Source organism: Bufo bufo, chromosome 1 (assembly GCF_905171765.1).
Source record: "Bufo bufo chromosome 1, aBufBuf1.1, whole genome shotgun sequence".
NCBI lineage: Eukaryota > Metazoa > Chordata > Amphibia > Anura > Bufonidae > Bufo > Bufo bufo.
In genome coordinates, this window is record NC_053389.1 from 812,380,508 (window position 1) to 812,400,761 (window position 20,254).

The 20,254-nt window shown below is 40.6% G+C and overlaps 1 protein-coding gene across 2 annotated transcripts in view; it reads right to left on the bottom strand.

Moving 5' to 3' along the window:
- Positions 1–20,254, bottom strand: part of LOC120986580 (very-long-chain 3-oxoacyl-CoA reductase-like) — a 148,750-nt gene that overhangs the window by 121,129 nt on the left and 7,367 nt on the right. Inside the window, exons 2-11 of one of the 2 annotated variants that reach the window (XM_040415240.1) lie at positions 15,567–15,613; positions 15,416–15,491; positions 15,178–15,288; positions 14,211–14,278; positions 7,950–7,994; positions 7,833–7,867; positions 6,032–6,113; positions 3,803–3,868; positions 1,406–1,555; positions 937–1,324 (exon numbers count right to left, since the gene is read on the bottom strand). The exons of the other annotated variant lie outside the window; for it this stretch is intronic. Of the exons in view, the coding sequence (XP_040271174.1) occupies positions 1,214–1,324; positions 1,406–1,555; positions 3,803–3,868; positions 6,032–6,113; positions 7,833–7,867; positions 7,950–7,994; positions 14,211–14,278; positions 15,178–15,288; positions 15,416–15,491; positions 15,567–15,613 (791 nt within the window). The 3' untranslated portion in view covers positions 937–1,213. Of the gene's footprint in view, positions 1–936; positions 1,325–1,405; positions 1,556–3,802; positions 3,869–6,031; positions 6,114–7,832; positions 7,868–7,949; positions 7,995–14,210; positions 14,279–15,177; positions 15,289–15,415; positions 15,492–15,566; positions 15,614–20,254 lie in introns of those variants that run through there. 2 annotated transcript variants of the gene reach the window in all.

Genomic DNA, 20,254 nt, shown 5'->3' on the forward strand with positions numbered 1-20,254 from the left:
TTATTGATATACAGTACAGACCAAAAGTTTGGCCACACCTTCTCATTCAAAGAGTTTTCTTTATTTTCATGACTATGAAGGCATCAAAACTATGAATTAACACATGTGGAATTATATACATAACAAACAAGTGTGAAACAACTGAAAATATGTCATATTCTAGGTTCTTCAAAGTAGCCACCTTTTGCTTTGATTACTGCTTTGCACACTCTTGGCATTCTCTTGATGAGCTTCAAGAAGTAATCACCTGAAATGGTCTTCCAATAGTCTTGAAGGAGTTCCCAGAGATGCTTAGCACTTGTTGGCCCTTTTGCCTTCACTCTGCGGTCCAGCTCACCCCAAACCATCTCGATTGGGTTCAGGTCCGGTGACTGTGGAGGCCAGGTCATCTGGCGCAGCACCCCATCACTCTCCTTCATGGTCAAATAGCCCTTACTTTTAAAGTTTTCCCAATTTTTCGGCTGACTGACTGACCTTCATTTCTTAAAGTAATGATGGCCACTCATTTTTCTTGACTTAGCTGCTCTTTTCTTGCCATAATACAAATTCTAACAGTCTATTCAGTAGGACTATCAGCTGTGTATCCACCTGACTTCTCCTCAACGCAACTGATGGTCCCAACCCCATTTATAAGGCAAGAAATCCCACTTATTAAACCTGACAGGGCACACCTGTGAAGTGAAAACCATTTCAGGGGACTACCTCTTGAAGCTCATCAAGAGAATGCCAAGAGTGTGCAAAGCAGTAATCAAAGCAAAAGGTGGCTACTTTGAAGAACCTAGAATATGACATATTTTCAGTTGTTTCACACTTGTTTGTTATGTATATAATTCCACATGTGTTAATTCATAGTTTTGATGCCTTCATAGTCATGAAAATAAAGAAAACTCTTTGAATGAGAAGGTGTGTCCAAACTTTTGGTCTGTACTGTATCAAAGTAACAAAATTATAGCTCACTCAATCGCGCATCGCAGAAATCGCCTATGCTAGTGCAGATGGGATCCGTACGCCTGGCTTTGACGCTCACCACATAAGGAAGACATAATGAAGGAAATCCATCTTGTAAAACATTAGCAGCTTTTATTGATGAACCATGGTTAAGCGCCGAGAGTGAGAAATACGGAGGTCTGCTGGACTCCACTTTTTTTTAGGGATCTTGTTCTTTATTGGATGGACTTCTTTAGTTATTTCTTGCTTATATTTATTGATGCCTCTAGTTCATTTTCATCATCTTGACCTGCAGATTTATGGTGTAGTCTGAAATAAAGTGCAGGATCGGGGAGGTCCTGATGGTCTCGGACATCAGGTGGTCAAGGATGTAACTCTGAAAATAAATAACAGCAGTAAATATGTGACCCCTCCAGAGTCTATTTAAGCACAGCCTGAGAAGGTAAGTTGGTTGTACCTGGAGGCAGTGGGAGAGGCAGCCATTGTTACGATGGGAGTACCCCACGGTGTTCAGAGCTTCCCGGGCAAAGTCATCGCTGGTCTTCACCAGAAAGTTGGTGCCCATGTTGGCGTTCATGTTGGTGGACACGTAGAGTGGCAGAACAGACTGAGGAGAAAGAGGGTAACCGTCACTGCATGTAGATTCTGGTTATTATACTGTATGTAAATAAGGGAGACTAAGTATACTTCTGATTGGCTAATATAAAAAATGCCAGTTTCCATAATTTGAGAGGACAGTGATGATGATCACAAAAATTCTGGGGTCAAATAAATCCGAAGTTGCGGAAGATCGCTACGGAAAAATTATGAAAAATGGAACCCACACCATTTTACAATGTAAATTAGCGGGAAGTATCAAATGACCCAGGGAAGGGGGGGGGGGAGCTTTCACTGGTTGGCTCAGAGGCTGACAGTCAAAAGGGGGGCCAGGATTTTGTCAGGTCCTTAAGTCTCTGGAACTGCGTCTGGCAGAAAGCAATTACAGACACAAGCCAGCAATCATAGGCCTCTTTCACACGGGCATCACGTTTTGGCTCAGGATGCGTCCCGGGTGCATTGCGGCAAACCCGCGCATATAGGTACGCAATTTCAGTCAGTTTTGACTGCGATTGCGTTCTGTTGTTCAGTTTTTATCGTGCGGGTGCAATGCTTTTGTATTATTTTCCCTTATAACATGGTTATAAGGGAAAATAATAGCATTCTTAATACAGAATACTTAGTAAAATAGGGCTGGAGGGGTTAAAAAAAAAATATAAAAAATTTAACTCACCTTAATCCACTTGTTCGCGTTGTCCGGCTTCTCTTCTTTCTTCTTTCTTCAGGACCTGGGTAAAGGACCTTTGATGACATCACTGTGCTCATCACATGGTCCATCACACGATCCATCACCATGGTGATGGAGCATGTGACGGACCATGTGATGTGCGCAGTGACGTCACCACAGGTCCTTTTCCTCAAAGAAGAAGACAGAAGAGATGCCGGCTGCACGAACAAGTGGATTAAGGTGATTTAAATTATTTTTTATTTTATTTTAACCCCCTATTTTACTTAGCATTCTGTATTAAGAATGCTATTATTTTCCCTTATAACTATGTTATAAGGGAAAATAATAATGATCGGGTCCCCATCCCGATCGTCTCCTAGCAAGCGTGTGTGAAAACCGCATCCGCACTTGCTTGCGGATGCTTGCGATTTTCACGCAGCCCCATTTACTTCTATGGGGCCTGCGTTGCGTGAAAAACGCAATGCACAGCCCCATAGAAATGAATGGGTCCGGATTCAGTGCGGGTGCAATGCGTTCACCTCACGCGCGGAAATCTCGCCCGTGTGAAAGAGGCCATAGGGTATTATAGGGACAGTTTAGGTACATTTTTAGTTAGGTAGATTGAATCAATAGATAGAAAATGCATGGTTTTATCAGACAGAGAAAGCATAGGGTCACTCGGCATTCTGTGTGGGAAGTGGACAGTATCATGTAATGCACTGCAATAACCACAATGCCGCAGTGTCTGCGTGACACATTTTTTGTTTCAGCAAAGAGGCCTTTAAAAAAGCTTCTAGGAGTTATAAGTGCTTTGTAGTCAATTTTCTCAAGCAGTCCCTGCACCACAGCATGCATTTCACTGGCTACACTGCGCAATTGCACCTTTGTCTTTATAAAAAAAACAACTGCAATTTTACTACTGTTTAAAGTGCTGCTGAGTTCAATGCATTGTACTACCGCCTTAATATACCAGCTCGACACATTGTTGTACTAATATACCAGTCAAATTCAAAGCATTACTGTTGCATTAATAAAGCAGTTCAACACATTATACTGTTTCTTTAATGTACCTGCTAAATTCAATGCTTTAGGCTTCGCGCACACGACCGTTGTGTGTTTTGCGGATATGCAAAACACCGATGGCGTCCGTTTGCGTTCCGAATGGCACGGACAGCCATTAATATAACTGCCTATTCTTTTCCGCAAAAAACGGACAAGGAATAGGACAGGTTATATTTTTTTTACGGACCACGGAACGGAGCAACGGATGCGGACAGCACACAGAGTTCTGTCCGCATCCTCTGTGGCCCCATTGAAGTGAATGGGTCCGCACCTGAGGCGCAAACACTGCGGCTCGGATGCGGATCAAAACAACGGTCGTGTGCAGGAGGCCTTATACTGTTTTTTCCCTTAACACTGTGTGTGTGTGTGTAAACAAAATCTGCCCCCAATAAGAGACAATTGGAGCACTTTACAATTGGAGCATTTTCGATTCTGGTAGAATAAAAATTTTTGAACAATTTGGCGAATCGGACTCAAATCTAATTTCAAGAAATGTCCTAATCTCTAATATGAACATAATACTGGTACCTGAACTGTAATGCCATCAGATCTGTACTCGTAGTAGAGGGAGCGGGAGAAAAAGTCCATGAAAGCCTAAAAAAAGAGGTGGTGATATTCTTGTTTTAAAATATTACGAATATTCAAAAAAACTAAGTTATAGCAATATAGAGAATATTCGGGAAAAAACGAATATAGAGCAAATTTAGCTAATATAGTGCTATGATCTTCTTTGTCTAATAGTTGTAAGTTGAAAAATTCACAATAAAAATTAGCATTACAAAAAAATTCGCATTACGAAAATTCGCAAACACTACTCCTAAAGTCAAATATACTGCAGCCTTCATATTGGCCCACAAGCTAGAAGCAGGGAGGGATCATGTGTACTGATAAAAAAAAAAATCGAATATTCGAAATTACGAATATATATCACTATATTCGAAATAAAAGTACCTATATTCGCGATAAAAATTCGAAATTCGAATATACAGACCAGAAGACATACTTTACTGATTTCACATATGACAGCTGAGTGAGAGAGGTGGAGCATGCACACATAATGAAGGCCTTCCCAGAAGGATGGGCCAAGAATGGAAGGGAAACCCCCTCAACCCCACCCTCTGCAGAATTGGGATCAAATTGAGGGGTTTTAGACATCGATAACTTTTTTATTTTTTGTTCACGTAGCCGCGGGACAAGCTTTACTTTTTAATGGCACCATTTATTATTGCATACGATGTAGTGGGAAGCGGAAAAAAAATTCCAAATGAGGTGGAATTGGACAAAAAATGCAATTCCCCCCACAGTTTTACGGGTTTTGTTTTTACGGCGTTCACTATGCAGTAAAATTAACTTGTTCTCTTCATTGTCCAGGTGAGTACGATTACGGTGTATTTTTTCTTTCGTTTTAATCCAGAAAAAAAAATGGGGGGGAAAAAACTTTTTTTGTAGTCATGTCTACTGAGATGTGTGAGGGCGGGATGATATGTAGTTTTTGGGGTACCATTTTGAGGTGTGTTTGACTTTTTGATCACTTTTTATTAAATTTTTTCCATTACATATACACCATATGGCATATTGTTTTATATTTTGATAGTATGGGGTTTTCGCATGTGGTGATGCCCATTACATTTTTATTTTATTTTTTTGAGGGGGGGAGGGGGAGAATTATTATTTTTTATTAAAAAAAATTCACTTTTTTTTTTTCACTTTTTTTGTGGACTCCAACTTGCTGCCACCTGCTGGCCTTAACTATAATATACAATTAATGAGCCTGCAAGCCTAATACAGGCTCAGGCTCATTACAGGCATAGAACACTTTCCCCAATCTCCGCCGGGGGAAAGCGTTCCTGCACTGGAAGTGGTTTTAGCCCTCTCAGACGCCGTGTGCACATTTGACAATGACAATGTCCGCTGTCTGCATTAACGATGATCGGAGACATTAGATGCGGGTGTTTGCTGTATGAAACAGCAGGCACCCAGGCATTCCGTTCTGGAATAAGTGCCGTCTTTAAAGACCCGACATCAGCTGTACATATACAACGGATGTTGTGAAAGGGTTAATCATCTTACTTTCTGTAACCGTCAATTTTTTGGTTTAGCACTGTGCTTTTGTTGTACATTATATCTTTAAATTTAATAAGTAATTCCTAGTTGCGCTAACGTGCCCGCCTTTTCGAAGTGCCATGTTGCTCTTTACCATTGTTTTGCCCAATGCCCACATTTGAGTACTGCAGCAGGGTATGGGAGCCAATGGCTCCTGTACCCACTGTTCACTCTCATAGGCCTCTATGATAATGCAGAGCGGCACAGGTGGTTGTGATGTGATGACATCATCGCAACTGCCTACAGCCAGGACTCAGGCCGCAGGCCAGAAGAACAGTAAGAGTGAGCAAAGTATATTATTTTTTCAATTCTATTACTACTGCTGGGGGCATTATAAATATGACTTCAACCCCATCCAACTAAATGAACTAGAATAGAGATTGCGAGTCAGGCCCTCTCCTCCAACATCCGTGTCTGACCTCACAAATGCTCTTCTGGAGGAATGGGCAAAATTCCCATAAAATGTCTTCCCAGAAGAACAATAGGGGAACAACTCCAATGTCCTAATCTCCTAATGTCTATGGATCTAGAAAGCTCCTGGAAATGTAATTTAGAGGTGTCCCAAAATTTTCTCCATATAATGTATGTTAGTTAGTAACATTCATGAAAGCCATACTGCTTCTGAAGATGTTTTATAGGAGATTCTATAGGTACCTTAGTAGCACTATACATCACTGCATTTGGATAAGGACGGGCGCCAGCATCGGAGGAAACGTTTATGATTAAACCTTTTTTCCTAAGAAGAAAGAGAGGTCAATGCCAGTCAGCGTCCTATCAGCTCACAATTATGTACACACATCCTCCCAGGCTTGGTAGCTGGTATGTGGGGACACTGATGTCAGAAGGATCCCTTGGCCTGTAGCTCTAAGTGATGACAACTAAGCCTAGAGGTAAGATATTAATGAAGGGTTTTCCTGTTTTCCAGGCTCAGGGCAGGGAGCAAGAAATGTGCACCATAATTTTTTCTGCTAGACTTAAATACTTATTGTTTCTGTCCTCATAATTAATAAACAATGGACGCATCAGAGTACAAGGCATGGATTTTTTTTTAAAGAAATAATGGCAGCTAGGTATCTTTTATAGAGTGTACACCATCAGTTCCCTAAAGGCAATGGAATCCACTAGCTGGTATGGCAGCGGCTGCACCACCTGGAGTTCATTTTGCTTACAAGCAGATTATTTGGCTTATATTGTTGTTTCCTGACCACACGTTATGTGATAGATGACTAGTGATGGAGCACGGGACAAGGAAAAGCAGGAGTCTGAGCGTGAGAATCAGTAACTAATAATGACGACAACAACACTGTACAACTTATGGATGTGGCCTGGCTACTAGAATGATGATGGGGAGAAGGAGGACAGTTTTGTTTATATTGTTGGCCAGTTGAAAAGGTAATGCTGTCTCATATGTTTAAGGTGAGCTGTAGCTCCTACAGTTACGCTTGAATGCCCACAGTTTAGTTTTATCCAGCAGGTACTTTGTCTGAGTTGGACAAAGTAGAGCATAAAGACGGTGATAGTTTGGTATGCAGGCAGGCTGGAGAAAACTGATTGTCTTGAAAGACACCAATTTTCAATGTTTAGAGTCCATTACAATTACAGCAGGCAATGTGGAGAAAAATAACCATATGGGAGATACCCATACAGAACCACCATCATCACATCATTTCTGCCACCACAATGCACACCACCTGTGCTTGCCCTAGGTCTGACACAGCTTTTGAGCTGGCACAAACAATAGTCCAATGCTACGATACATGGCAAGTGTGATGCACACCAATATGTCAGGTCAGGTACACTACTCTGTGCTAAGTAGGATTTTTATAATAAAATTCTATTTTTTTTTATTCTTCAGTTGGACCAAAGCGCTGGAAAATACAATTATTGTACACTTATTAACTGTAGAAGTTTTGCAACAGGTTTTTTGGGGAAAATGTGCAGTTGCACAGTGTCCAGTGCTACTATGATGCTTAACATGTCATCAGCCAGTAGATTTAGGCTTTTTTTCAATATTAATTGGGCTGCTAGCTCATGTGAACAGCTCCAGCCCTGTAACAGACACGGTAAACTAACTCATCCTATTCCAAGTCATTTAGTCTACGTACCTAAATATATCTTCCCAATCACATCCTATCACATCAGTGGTGGAGCTCAGAATGGCATCTCTGCTTGGGAACTTACATACGTAGCGCTTAATGCACAAATCAATGTTGCCCCTCCTGATTGGCTATGAGACTGGCTGCACGGCATTATGGACTAGTCTGCTTGGCAGGGCTCCTCCATCTTCATATTCCCTCCCCTACTTTAATATGTTATATGTAAAATGGCCTGAATCAAATTCAAACACATTTTTGGGGAAATTCTAAAAGTAGTTGATTAATTTAGAATCGATTTGCTCATCTCTAGTTACATAGCAGCAAATGCATCATGTTACAACCCTCTCACCCCTCCATACCTCTGCACCATTCTAGGTAACAGAATCTTGGTCATCTGAAAAACACAACAAACGTGAACGTGATGGAATATAACAGCAAAACTGAAATTTACACTTGCGCTATTTAAGGATACTTACCTGCACCATGGATAGAACATTGCAGTTCATGATGTCGTTTATCCACTGAAAATCAAGCAAATGAAAAATGTCATTAAAATTTAGTTATATATTATATTGTAATATGACAGATATTTATTGTGTTATTATTATCATATACAGTGGCATGCAAAAGTTTGGGCACCCCCGGTCAAAATTACTGTTCTCTTTATATTTTAAGCGAAAACTATTTTCTATTTTTATCTTTTACATTTTCAAAATAGCAAAAATGAAAAGTTCCCAAAAGTCAAACTTTGGGCCCCCTGCATGGTTAGTACTGAGTAGCACCCCCTCTGGCAAGTAAAAGCTTCTTTTTTTTTTAGCAACCAAGAGTCTTTCAGTTCTTGTTTGAGGGATTTTCATCCATTCTTCTTTGTAAAAGTCTTCCAGTTCTGTGAGATTCCTGGGCCGTCTTGCATGCACTGCTCCTTTGAGGTCTATCCACAGATTTCCAATGATGTTCAGATCAGGAGACACTGAGGGCCATAGAAAAACCTTCAGCTTGCACCTTTTGAGGTTGTCTATTGTGAATTTTGAGGTGTGTTTAGGATCTGTAGAAGCCATCCTTTTTTCAGCTTCAGCTTTTTTACAGTTGGTGTTATGTTTGCTTCTAGAATTTGCTGGAATTTCATTGAATTCATTGTTCCCTGTGCCATTGGCTGCAACACAACCCCAAAGCATGATTGATCCACCCCAATGCTTAATGGTTGGAGGGGTGTTTTTTTCATGAAATTCTGTGCCTTTTTTTTCTAAACATACCTTTGCTCATTGTGGCCATAGAGTTCTATTTTAACATCATCGGTCCACAGGACTTGTTTCCAAAATGCATCAGGCTTGTTTAGAGGTGTTTTTGAAAACTTCTGACGCTGAATTTTGTGGTGAGGATGCAGGAGAGGTTTTCTACTGATGACTCTTCCATGAAGGCCATATTTGTGCAGGTGTCGATGTACAGTAGAACAATGTACCACAACTCCAGAGTCTGCTAAATCTTCCTGAAGGTCTTTTGCAGTCAAGCGGAGGTTCTGATTCGCCTTTCTAGCAATCCTATAAGCAACTGTCTCTGAAATTGCTATCTTCTTAAAGTATTCTCCTGCTTTGTGGGCCTCAAACATTTTCATTTTCAGATTGTCAGGTGGCTGCTTAAAAAGAACCTATGGCTGCTATTTTTGGGACAAGGTTAGAGGCGTCTGGATATTTATAAAGCTTTGAAATTAGCATCACCTGGCCTTTCCTAATGACGACTGTGAACCATCCTTAACCCTAACAGGTTATCTATCGTCTGAGACCTCGGTCAAAGTTATCTGAGCGCTTAAGTCTCCTTGGGTTTCCATACTTTTGCAAGGTACTCCTTTCCTTTTTTTCAGGCAAAAATTGCACAAAACCAAAATAATCTGTTTCATCTTTAAATAAGTTTCATCTTTAGCTTCATGCCTTTTGGAGATAATTTCAGCTTAAACTTGCTTAACTGTTACAGGTACAGTCATTTTGATGAGAGGTGCCCAGTGATTTTGCCTTTATTAAAATCTGCTAACCTTCCTCTTGGGTCATCCATGAAGGTGTGATAGTTACACTTATGGGATTTTTTTGTATTGATGACCTATACTCAGCATAGCCTATCAATGGCTGACTCGTGGGGTCTAGCACACTGCGCCACAATCAGCTGTTTTGCGGTCTCTTTGGTGTTGGAAGTACATGGCTCCATCCAAAATATAGCGGATGGAGATGGATACTGCAGTGCCTCTGCAACAGAACTGAACGACCGCAGCGCTGCAGAAGACATCTCCGTCCACTAAAAGTTGCCCAAAGTTTCCATGTCGACTTCCCACCTCTCAGATACTCCACAACAGCTGATTGGCAGGGTGTCAGACCCTTTCTGATCAGATTTGATGGCCCATCCTGAAGATATGGCATCAGTAGTAAAATCCTGGACAACCCCTTTAAAGCGACCGTCTAGTTCAGGATTTAAAAAAAAATCACATTAACTGAATGTAAAGACTCATTGGCTGATGCAATCAGACTACACGACACTCCTGACTCAGAGGGGGCATGGCTTCTTCATGCTGAGTAGGGCATGATAGTTATATTGTTTTTCCATTATCAGCTCTTGGAATCACACACAGCAGTGAATTACTAGCCCTTTTAGTAGTCAATTAACTCCTATCAGTGATCCGCTGGGTCACTACACTTGTTCAGCCTTGCTCTTGTATTGGTCAGCACTGTTCATGTGAGTAGTGCTGGCCAATCCCAGGGCAGCAGGAAGTGTCTTGGGCTACTAAATGCACATTAAGCATCAGATAGTTTAAGCAGAAAAGGAGCATGAGAATTGATGTGTCTACAGCTAAAAAGATGTAAAGAAGGTCACCGGGTAAGTTTTTAGGGTTTAGTTTTTATAGTGTACACTATGCCTTAATAATAATATTTGAACTTTATTCTGGAGGTCAGTACGACTATGGAGGTACCAAACTTTGGTTTCTGTTATGTTTTACTAATTAAAAAAAAATGAATATGCTTTTTTTAAAATTGCTTTGTGTAGTCATATTCTGACACCCGTAACGTTGTCATTTTTCTGCAGGCGGTGTTGTCTGAGGACCCATCAAAGGGGGGGGGGGGGGGGGGGCAGGTGACCAAAAAGAGAAATATTTGCTTTGGGATTTTTTTCTTTCAGCGTTCAGTGATAGATTGGGTTCTTGCGGACGCGATCATACCACCAATTATGCTTTTTTTTTCATATATGAGAAATTGGAAAAGGGAGTTATTCGACTTTTTAATGGTTTTGTTTTTTTGTAGTATTTTTAAAAACCTTATTGAACACTTTTTCTTAAATCCACTTAGGGAACTTGGCCATCAATCTTGTGATCTCTTGTACTATAAACTGTAATAATCCTTTATTAGAGTGTATAGTCATTCTGACGGGCAGAAAGTATTAGTGGCTGAGACATGGCAGAAGGCACCGTGCTTGGCACCCTGCGACTATGTTTGTCGGGTGCCAATCAGAAGACCAGAGCAGATCAGAGCTCTCTCCCTCTTTTTAACCATTTAGACAATGTGGTTCTGAAGGGTTAAACTGGCAGGAGCATGATTATCTCTGATCCTTGCAGTCAGAACCCAGTTCCTGCTGTATAAGGGGCTTGCAGAAATTCATGTGCTTGCTTCCCCATTAAAATGAATGGAACTGATTTTCAGTCAAGAAACAAAACAAAATCCCCAACGCGTAAAGGCACCCTTATACAGCTAGCACCCACAAATGATGGCTCGGACCCAGTGACATCACTGTGACTTACTATCATGGCACCAAACGTCAAGTACCGGTGCTCTGTGACATAATAGTACCTAACTTGCACCATGGATAGTACACTTCTGTTCATGATATTGATTATTCACTGTAAATCAAGCAAATGGAAATATAATTCATGTATAGAAGTGATGACATCACTGATTTTGTCTTTAACCCTTTCCCTGCAAAGGAGGTATATCATACATGCTTATAGGTTTTCAGTTCAATAGCCAAGGACTTAGCCCATACTGTACATCCATGCTGCTTATGGCTGGATCTTAGGCTCTGTAATAGCTAGAGATGCCAGCCAGGTCTTATTTTAAAAGTGACAATCTCATCTGTAAAATACGACCAATATATCTAGAGGTAGAGCCCTTAGAATGGGTTTCTGTGAAAAGCTGCATACGCCTGCAGCTTTGATTCCTGACCTTCAATCATCTGAGATGTCAGCCAGTATGGAAGAAGAGGGGAGGCCAGTGGGTGAAGTGCTGACAGGATGCACAGGGAGAAAGTGTAACTGTATGGATACCTGCATACACATCGGATTACACACATTTTTTTCTGTGTGGATTTTGTGGGGAAAAACTGCAACATAATTCAGCATTGGCAAAGTCAATGAGATCTGACAAATCTCATGTACACTTTGCATTGTTTTCTGTGAATAAATTTACCTGATTTTGAAATCTGGATCATGTCAACTGTTTTTGCATTTTTTTTTCGTGCAGATTTCACCTTTTGCAATGCAAAGGGTGAGATCTGGAAAAACTGCATAAAAATACACAACAAAATCTGCTAATAACACATGCGGTGTTTGGTGTCGAAACATAGAGTAGTTCACATGAAAATCTGTGCGGATATTCAGTTTCTAAACTGTCATCCGTGTGCTTATCCTTATTGTCCCCAGGAGAAAGATAACATGGATTTGTGGTCTTGTTATCCATTCCCCTTTCCCCTGTTAATCAGAAAAAATATTTGCTCTCTGATCGTCATATACAGTCCTGATCAAAAGTTTAAGACCACTTGAAAAATGGCAAAAAATCATATTTAGCATGGCTGGATCTTAACAAGGTTCCAAGTAGAGCTTCAACATGCAACAAGAAGAAATGGGAGTGAGACAAAACATTTTTGGAGCATTCAATTTAATGAAAACAACGAATAAACTGAAACAGGCTGTTTTTCAGCTGATCAAAAGTTTAGGACCACACCTCCAAAAAAACCACTAAACCCCCCCAAAACAGAAATCCAACTTCCAAACATGAACTCAGTAATGAGTAGCTCCGCCGTTATTGTTTCGGCATGCTTGATGCAACCGTTTCCATGAGGTGAGTGAGAACATTTCTCCAAGTGGTGAAGACGGCCGCACGAAGGCCATCTACTGTCTGGAACTGTAGTCCATTTTTGTAAACTTCCCTTGCCATCCATCCCCAAAGGTTCTCAATTGGATTTAGATCAGGCAGGATGGGCCAAAAGAGTGATGTTATTCTCCTGGAAGAAGTCCCTTGTCCTGTGGGCATTGTGTAATGTAGCATTGTCCTGTTGAAAAACCCAGTTGTTACCACACAGACGAGGGCCCACCAGTCATGAGAAATGCTCTCTGCAACATCTCGACATAGCCAGCGGCCGTTTGATGCCCCTGCACTTCCTGAAGCTCCATTGTTCCACTGAAGGAAAAAGCACCCCAGACCATTATGGCGCCCCCTCCACTGTGGCGCATAGAAAACATCTCCGGTGGGATCTGCTTGTCATTCCAGTAACATTGGAAACCATCAGGACCATCAAGGTTACATTTTTTCTCATCAGAGAATAAAACTTTCTTCCACCTTTGAATGTCCCATGTTTGGTGCTCTCTTGCAAAGTCCAAACGCGCAGTTCTGTGGCGTTCAAGGAGACGAGGTCTTTGAAGACGTTTTTTCTTTTTGAAGCCCTTCGGTCTCAGATGCCGTCTGATGGTTATGGTGCTGCAGTTAGCACCAGTAAGGGCCTTAATTTGGGTCGAGGATCGTCCAGTGTCTTGACGGACAGCCAATTGGATCCTCCTGCTCATTGCTGATGAAATTTTTTTGGGTCTTTCACTTGACTTTTTTGTTCCATAACCCTCAGGATCATTTAAGAAATTCCAAATGACTGTCTTACTGCGTCCCACCTCAGCAGCGATGGAGCGCTGTGAGAGACCCTGCTTATGCAGTTCAACAACTTGACCACGTTCAGAAATGGAGAGTTTTTTTGCCTTTGCCATCACAACGTGTGACTACCTAACAGGAAATGACAATGAATCCACATCTTTGCACAGATTTGGCCTTTTAAAGACATGTGGTCCTAAAATTTGGATCAGCTGAAAAACTCCCTCCCATTTTTTTTTGTTGAATGTTGAAGCTCTACTTGGAACCTAGTTAAGATCCAGCCATGATACATAGGATTTTTTGCCATTTTTCAAGTGGTCTTAAACTTTTGATCAGGACTGTATATATGGAGGTCCTTTTTTCCAGAATAAGAGTTTGAAGATGAGCATAATCTCTCCTCTGTGCCTAATTAGAGCAGTTATTAACACCATGACCCAGATGTTTACCAGCGGCCGGAACGCAGTTGCACTAAACACATCAATGAAAATGATACTTTACACTGTCCCTATCCTGTTTATACCCAATCTATAGAGTAAAATATGCAAACTGCCTCTCTAGCGATACCCATTACACACTGCAGTAACAGTAATAACGATAATCACTAGAGAGAAATATCTAATATATGTCTGACAGGTAGAAAAGATTTTCGTGTGAAAGAGGCCTAAAGGACTAGATCTTTTTTGGGAATCCTTAATGTCTTCCTCAACCATATTATTCCCTGTTTCACTGTGTCTACCTTCTGTGCAATCTGCTAGTACTGTATGCAGTGACCTCTCTGGGAGAGGTGTACTTATTTATTTTAGACTGTATATATACATTATAGAGGTAATCATCTATTATGGAGCTCACCTTGTTTATATTAGGGACCTCAAGAAATCTGCATCCTTCAGAGGAGAAAATCATCCCAACATTATTCACTGTAACAGGAGAAAACACTGGTGAAGCTCTATTCTCTATGATGTCCAGCTCTGCGGTCACAGTTTCCATCAATTGTTCCAGAATGTCCTTATGGTATGAATAGCGCATTGTGTAGAAAAGTTCTTGCTGACAAAAATTCACAAAGGAACCCATTATTGACATGATACTGTGAATAGATAAATGTAGAACCCTGGAACTTGTTGTTCCCCACCACCCATGTCTGCCTTTCTCTGCTACTTACTGGCGAGCTTCATCCCTGCAGTGCCTTAGGGCACACATGCTCCCTCTGCTTTTTCTTGACTATGGTTTTCCTGATCCCTTGGTGCTCTACACCAGTTTTTCTTAACCTCTGTGGATCACTGAACAGAGACTACTCCAAGAGGTAGCATCCCGGTGGTTCCTCTGCAGCAAAGTCCAGACCTGTGTATAGGGGTTACATGAGTAACCCAAAATCAGATCTGTTCAATGGTACACTGGATCACATCCACTTCTGTTATAAATCCTCAGATAAGAAAACGTAATGGGAGTAGTTTTATTGTCTATGGGTATGGTATATTGGATTTCATCCATTCCAATCTTTGTTCCTGTAGTGAATACACCCAGGAGCAGACACCAAACTACAACATAATCTAGAAGTCATAAAGTAGCTCAGTACAATTAAAGACCTGCTGTCTCTCCAGACTTAGGTAAGAGCAATGTTCATGACTCCATGATAAGAAGGAGAATGGACAAACACATCAGTACATGTCATGTACAGCAAAATAAATTTCCCAACAATTTCTGACTACTTTGGGATAATGTTCTGTGGATGAAGTAGTGGGTCTTGTTAGAAATCTGTGGCCTTATGTCTGGTGTAAGAACATTGGTAGAGACACTGCATTTTTTTGCCCAGTTTTACCTAAAATTCCGATATCCAGGTCCTTCAAAGCCTTCTCCACCTTTAGATAAATTTCAGGCCCTCCGGTGAAGTCCAACTGGATGATTTTTGTTTTTCGTCGGCTTTCTTTTTCTATGGATATTATACATATAAAGATTAGGTCTTGATTCTCAATATTTGACGTCTTCACTAAACATCCATATTGTACCTACTGCACTTGTTGACTAAGCATCATGGGTAAGACCTTCTTACCCCTCACCTATCTCATCTGCAACCTTTTGTAGCTTCTCCACATTCCGACTGATGAGGACGACATCAAGGCCTCTCCTGGCCAACTGCAGGGAAGAGATAGAAGTATGAGACCAATATAAGAGATAGATAATTAGACTGATAGACCACGGACTACTTACCTCCTTTGCGTATGCCTTCCCAATTCCATCTGACGCTCCAGTTACCACTGTGGGAGAAGTAAACAGACCATATTTATATGGAATATACTTTGTTTCAGTTACTTATTTTCATAATCATTGCTTAACATCAGTGAATGGAAACATACATCGATTTAGTCCTTATTACTCACTTGACTATGAACACCTAAATACTGCCATAGTTGGAAGGTTTTATCATCCAGATTATGGGTGTCAAATGACTAGTGGTTTATGGGTGTATAGGGTGTCTCTTGCTCTGAGTTGACCTTTGTTTCATACTATTGTAAATGTGCCCAAACTTTCTCTGGAAGCATCTAGAGAAACTCTACCACCGTCTTAGTGATAATGGTAAATTATGTTAAAAAAGTTACCTAGTCAGCCAAGACATATGAGATAGGGTGGGTGTTACACGAGTTTAACAAGGGGGATCACAAGTATTATTCATTTCCAGGACTGTGTTGACTTTCACCTATTATAATAAGGCACTAAGGATAATAAGACAGAAGAGGACATAATGGAAATCGTCTCTAACTAGAACTGATGCTGAGGACATAATAGGGATCATAATGGGGATCTCTGACTGATAAGAGGGGGTGATATGTTTTTGGTCTTGTATGATGTGGAATGATATTTGTGAAGTTTGTCTTTGGACACAATTCTTGTCACTTATGTGAAACTGCTATGGAGGAAACATGAGTCTCATCATACACACAACTGTTTTTGGAAAAGAGAATCAATGTATGCTTTCATGGATTACAATGGGGTGAAGTCTTAATAGGGATGCGATATATTGACAATATCCTGTTTATATAGCATGGGCTCGGTAAAATTTGGATATCCTAATTTTTCACAATTAAAGCAAGAGTGATGCATTATTCTTACATTGGGTGTCATCAATGCATCTGTCCCTCAACAATTGCCCTGTAGGGTTAGAGCAAATAGTACAGGGAGGATGGAGGGACCATGCAATGATGCATTCACGGATGTTGTTTTGTGAGTGCAGTATTGCATGCTCCCTCTTTCCATGCTCCCCATACTATTTGCTCTAACCCTACAGAAAATATTGAAAGGCCAGGAGGATTTGTAACACCCACTTTCAGGGAAAAGAATATTGATTCAAGGCTTGCAATCATAGAAACATAGAATGTGTCGGCAGATAAGAACCATTTGGCCCATCTAGTCTGCCCAATATATCTGAATCCTATGGATAGCCCCTGGCCCTATCTTATATGAAGGATGGCCTTATGCCTATCCCATGCATGCTGAAACTCCTTCACTGTATTTGCAGCTACCACTTCTGCAGGAAGGCTATTCCCTGCATCCACTACTCTCTCAGTAAAGTAATACTTTCTGATATTACTTTTAAACCTTTGCCCCTCTAATTTAAAACTATGTCCTCTTGTGGTAGTTTTTCTTCTTTTAAATATTCTCTCCTCTTTTACCTTGTTGATTCCCTTTATGTATTTAGCAGTTTCTATCATATACCCTCTGTCTGGTCTTTCTTCCAAGCTATACATGTTAAGGTCCTTTAATCTTTCCTGGTAAGTTTTATCCTGCAATCCATGTACCAGTTTAGTAGCTCTTTTCTGAACTCTCTCCAAAGTATCAATATCCTTCTGGAGATATGGTCTCCAGTACTGAGCACAATACTCCACATGAGGTCTCACTAGTGCTCTGTAGAGCGGCATGAGCGCCTCCCTCTTTCTACTGGTAATGCCTCTCCCTATACACCCAAGCATTCTGCTAGCATTTCCTGCTGCTCTATGACATTGTCTGCCTACCTTTAAGTCTTCTGAAATAATGACCCCTAAATCCCTTTCCTCAGATACTGAGGTTAGGACTGTATCACTGATTTTATATTCTGCTCTTGGGTTTTTACGCCCCAGGTGCATTATCTTGCACTTATCAACATTAAATTTTAGTTGCCAGATTTTTGACCATTCCATTTCCTAAGTCCTTTTCCATTTGGTTTATCCCTCCAGGAACATCAACCCTGTTACAAATCTTTGTGTCATCAGCAAAAAGACACACCTTACCATCGAGGCCTTCTGCAATTTCGCTGATAAAGATATTAAACAATATGGGTCCCAGAACAGATCCCTGAGGTACCCCACTGGTAACAAGACCATGGTCTGAATATACCCCATTGACTACAACCCTCTGTTGCCTGTCCCTCAGCCACTGCCTAATCCATTCAACAATATAGGAGTCCAAGCCCAAAGACTGCACTTTATTGATAAGCTTTCTATGTGGGACAGTATCAAAAGCCTTACTAAAGTCTAGATAAGCGATGTCTACTGCACCTTCTCCATCTATTATTTTAGTCACCCAATCAAAAAAATCAATAAGTTTAGTTTGACATGATCTCCCTGAAGTAAACCCATGCTGTTTTTCATCTTTCAATACATGGGATTTTAGATGTTCCACAATCCTCTCCTTAAGTATGGTTTCCATTAATTTCCCCACTATTGATGTCAGGCTTACTGGCCTATAGTTGCCCGATTCCTCCCTACTACCTTATTTGTGAATGGGCACAACATTTGCTAATTTCCAATCTTCTGGGACGACTCCTGTTGCCAGTGATTGGTTAAATAAATCTGTTAATGGTTTTGCTAGTTCACCGCTGAGCTCTTTTAATAGCTTTGGGTGTATCCCATCAGGCCCCTGTGACTTATTTGTATTAATTTTAGACAGCTGACTTAGAACCTCTTCCTCTGTAAAGACACATGCATCAAAAGATTCATTAGTCTTCTTTCCTAACTGAGGTCCTTCTCCTTCATTTTCCTTTGTAAAAACTGAACAGAAATATTCATTGAGGCAGTCAGCTAGTTCTTTATCTTCTTCCATATACCTTCCTTCTTTTGTTTTTAATTTGGTAATTCCTTGTATTAGTTTCCTTTTTTCATTTATGTATCTGAAGAATGCCTTCTCGCCTTTTTTCCCTGACTGAGCTAATTTCTCTTCTGCCTGTGCTTTAGAAGCTCTTATAACTTGTTTGGCCTCTCTCTGCCTAATCTTATAAATTTGTCTGTCATCCTCGTTTTTTTTTTTTTATAATTCCTAAATGCTATCTTTTTGTTTTTAATGATTTTGGCCACTTCTGCTGAGTACCACAGTGGTCTCTTCCTTTTTTTGCTTTTACTGACAAGCCTAATGCAATTTTCTGTTGCCTTCAATAGTGCCACTTTTAAGTAGTCCCATTTCTCCTGGACTCCAATGAAACTGTTCCAGTCTGATAGGGACTTGTATACCACTAATCTAATTTTAGAAAAGTCAGTTTTTCTAAAATCTAAAACTTTTGTTTTTGTGTGGTGTGACTCAGTCACTGTACTTATAGTAAACCACACTGACTGGTGATCACTAGATCCCAAGCTTTCCCCTACAGTAATATCAGATACCAAATTCACATTTGTGAATACTAAATCTAAAATGGCTTCCTTCCGGGTTGGCTCCTCCACTACTTGCTGTAGAGATAATCCCAGTAGGGAATTTAGAATATCTGTACTCCTGGCAGAACTAGCTATTTTGGTTTTCCAGTTTACATCTGGAAGATTGAAGTCTCCTATAATGATAACTTCCCCCTTCAATGTCATTTTAGCTATTTCCTCAACTAGTAGATCATCTAATTCTTTGACTTGGCTAGGTGGTCTATATATCACCCCTACACGAGTTACCTTATGATTATCAAGCTGCACGGTAACCCAAACTGACTCTAAATTGTTCTCGCTAACTTGTATCAAATTAGATTTTATGTTATCTTTCACATACAGGGCCACCCCTCCCCCCTTCTTGCCTTCTCTGTCTTTCCTGTATAGAGAGAACCCTGGTATTGATATATCCCAGTCATTACTCCCCTTGAACCACGTCTCAGTAACAGCCACTACATCTATATTCTCAGATGCCATTATAGCCTCAAGTTCATTGATCTTATTCCCTAGACTGCGAGCATTTGTAGACAAGACTCTCTGAGCTTGTCATTTCTTAACCTTTGTGCTACTGGCCTCTTCTGGCATTGTTCCGGGGGGCAGTTGGACTGCTGGATTATCACTCTTTTGCCCCCCTTTCCTAGTTTAAATGCTTCTTAGCAAATACCTGGAACTGTTCACCGAGGACATTCGTTCCTTTGAGAGAAAGATGCAAACCATCTTTATTGTACAGTTCTTTTCCATTCCAACAAGAGCTAACATGAGACACAAAGCCAAACCCTTGGTTCAGACACCATTCACCAAGCCATTCATTGAATTCCTTAATGCGCATCTTCCTGTCATGCTGAAGGTTATGCACAGGCAAAACTTTTAAAATGTTTATGTGCGAGCAAAATCCAGCAAGCGGACTTTATTCTGTGACCCTAAAGGTATGTAAACCTTGCGATAACATCACTTAAATGGTTACTGATTGTCATTCCAATGGGAAAAAAAATGATATCATCTTATAAAAACTTTAAGCTAATTTTACAAATGGGCCCTAATTTGATGAATTCCATCTCTTATGAACCTTTGCTGTGAAGTAAAACCATTGGGGATTTACTAGTTAGAAGCCATGATGTTTCTTCATCAGCCAAATTTCTGTTGACCTCAAAAATGGAGATCACATCCCTGTGGTCACTGCTGTACATGTGACAATGTTGTACGTAGTACCACCTTCTCTACTGTCTCTGCAGACATAATGGG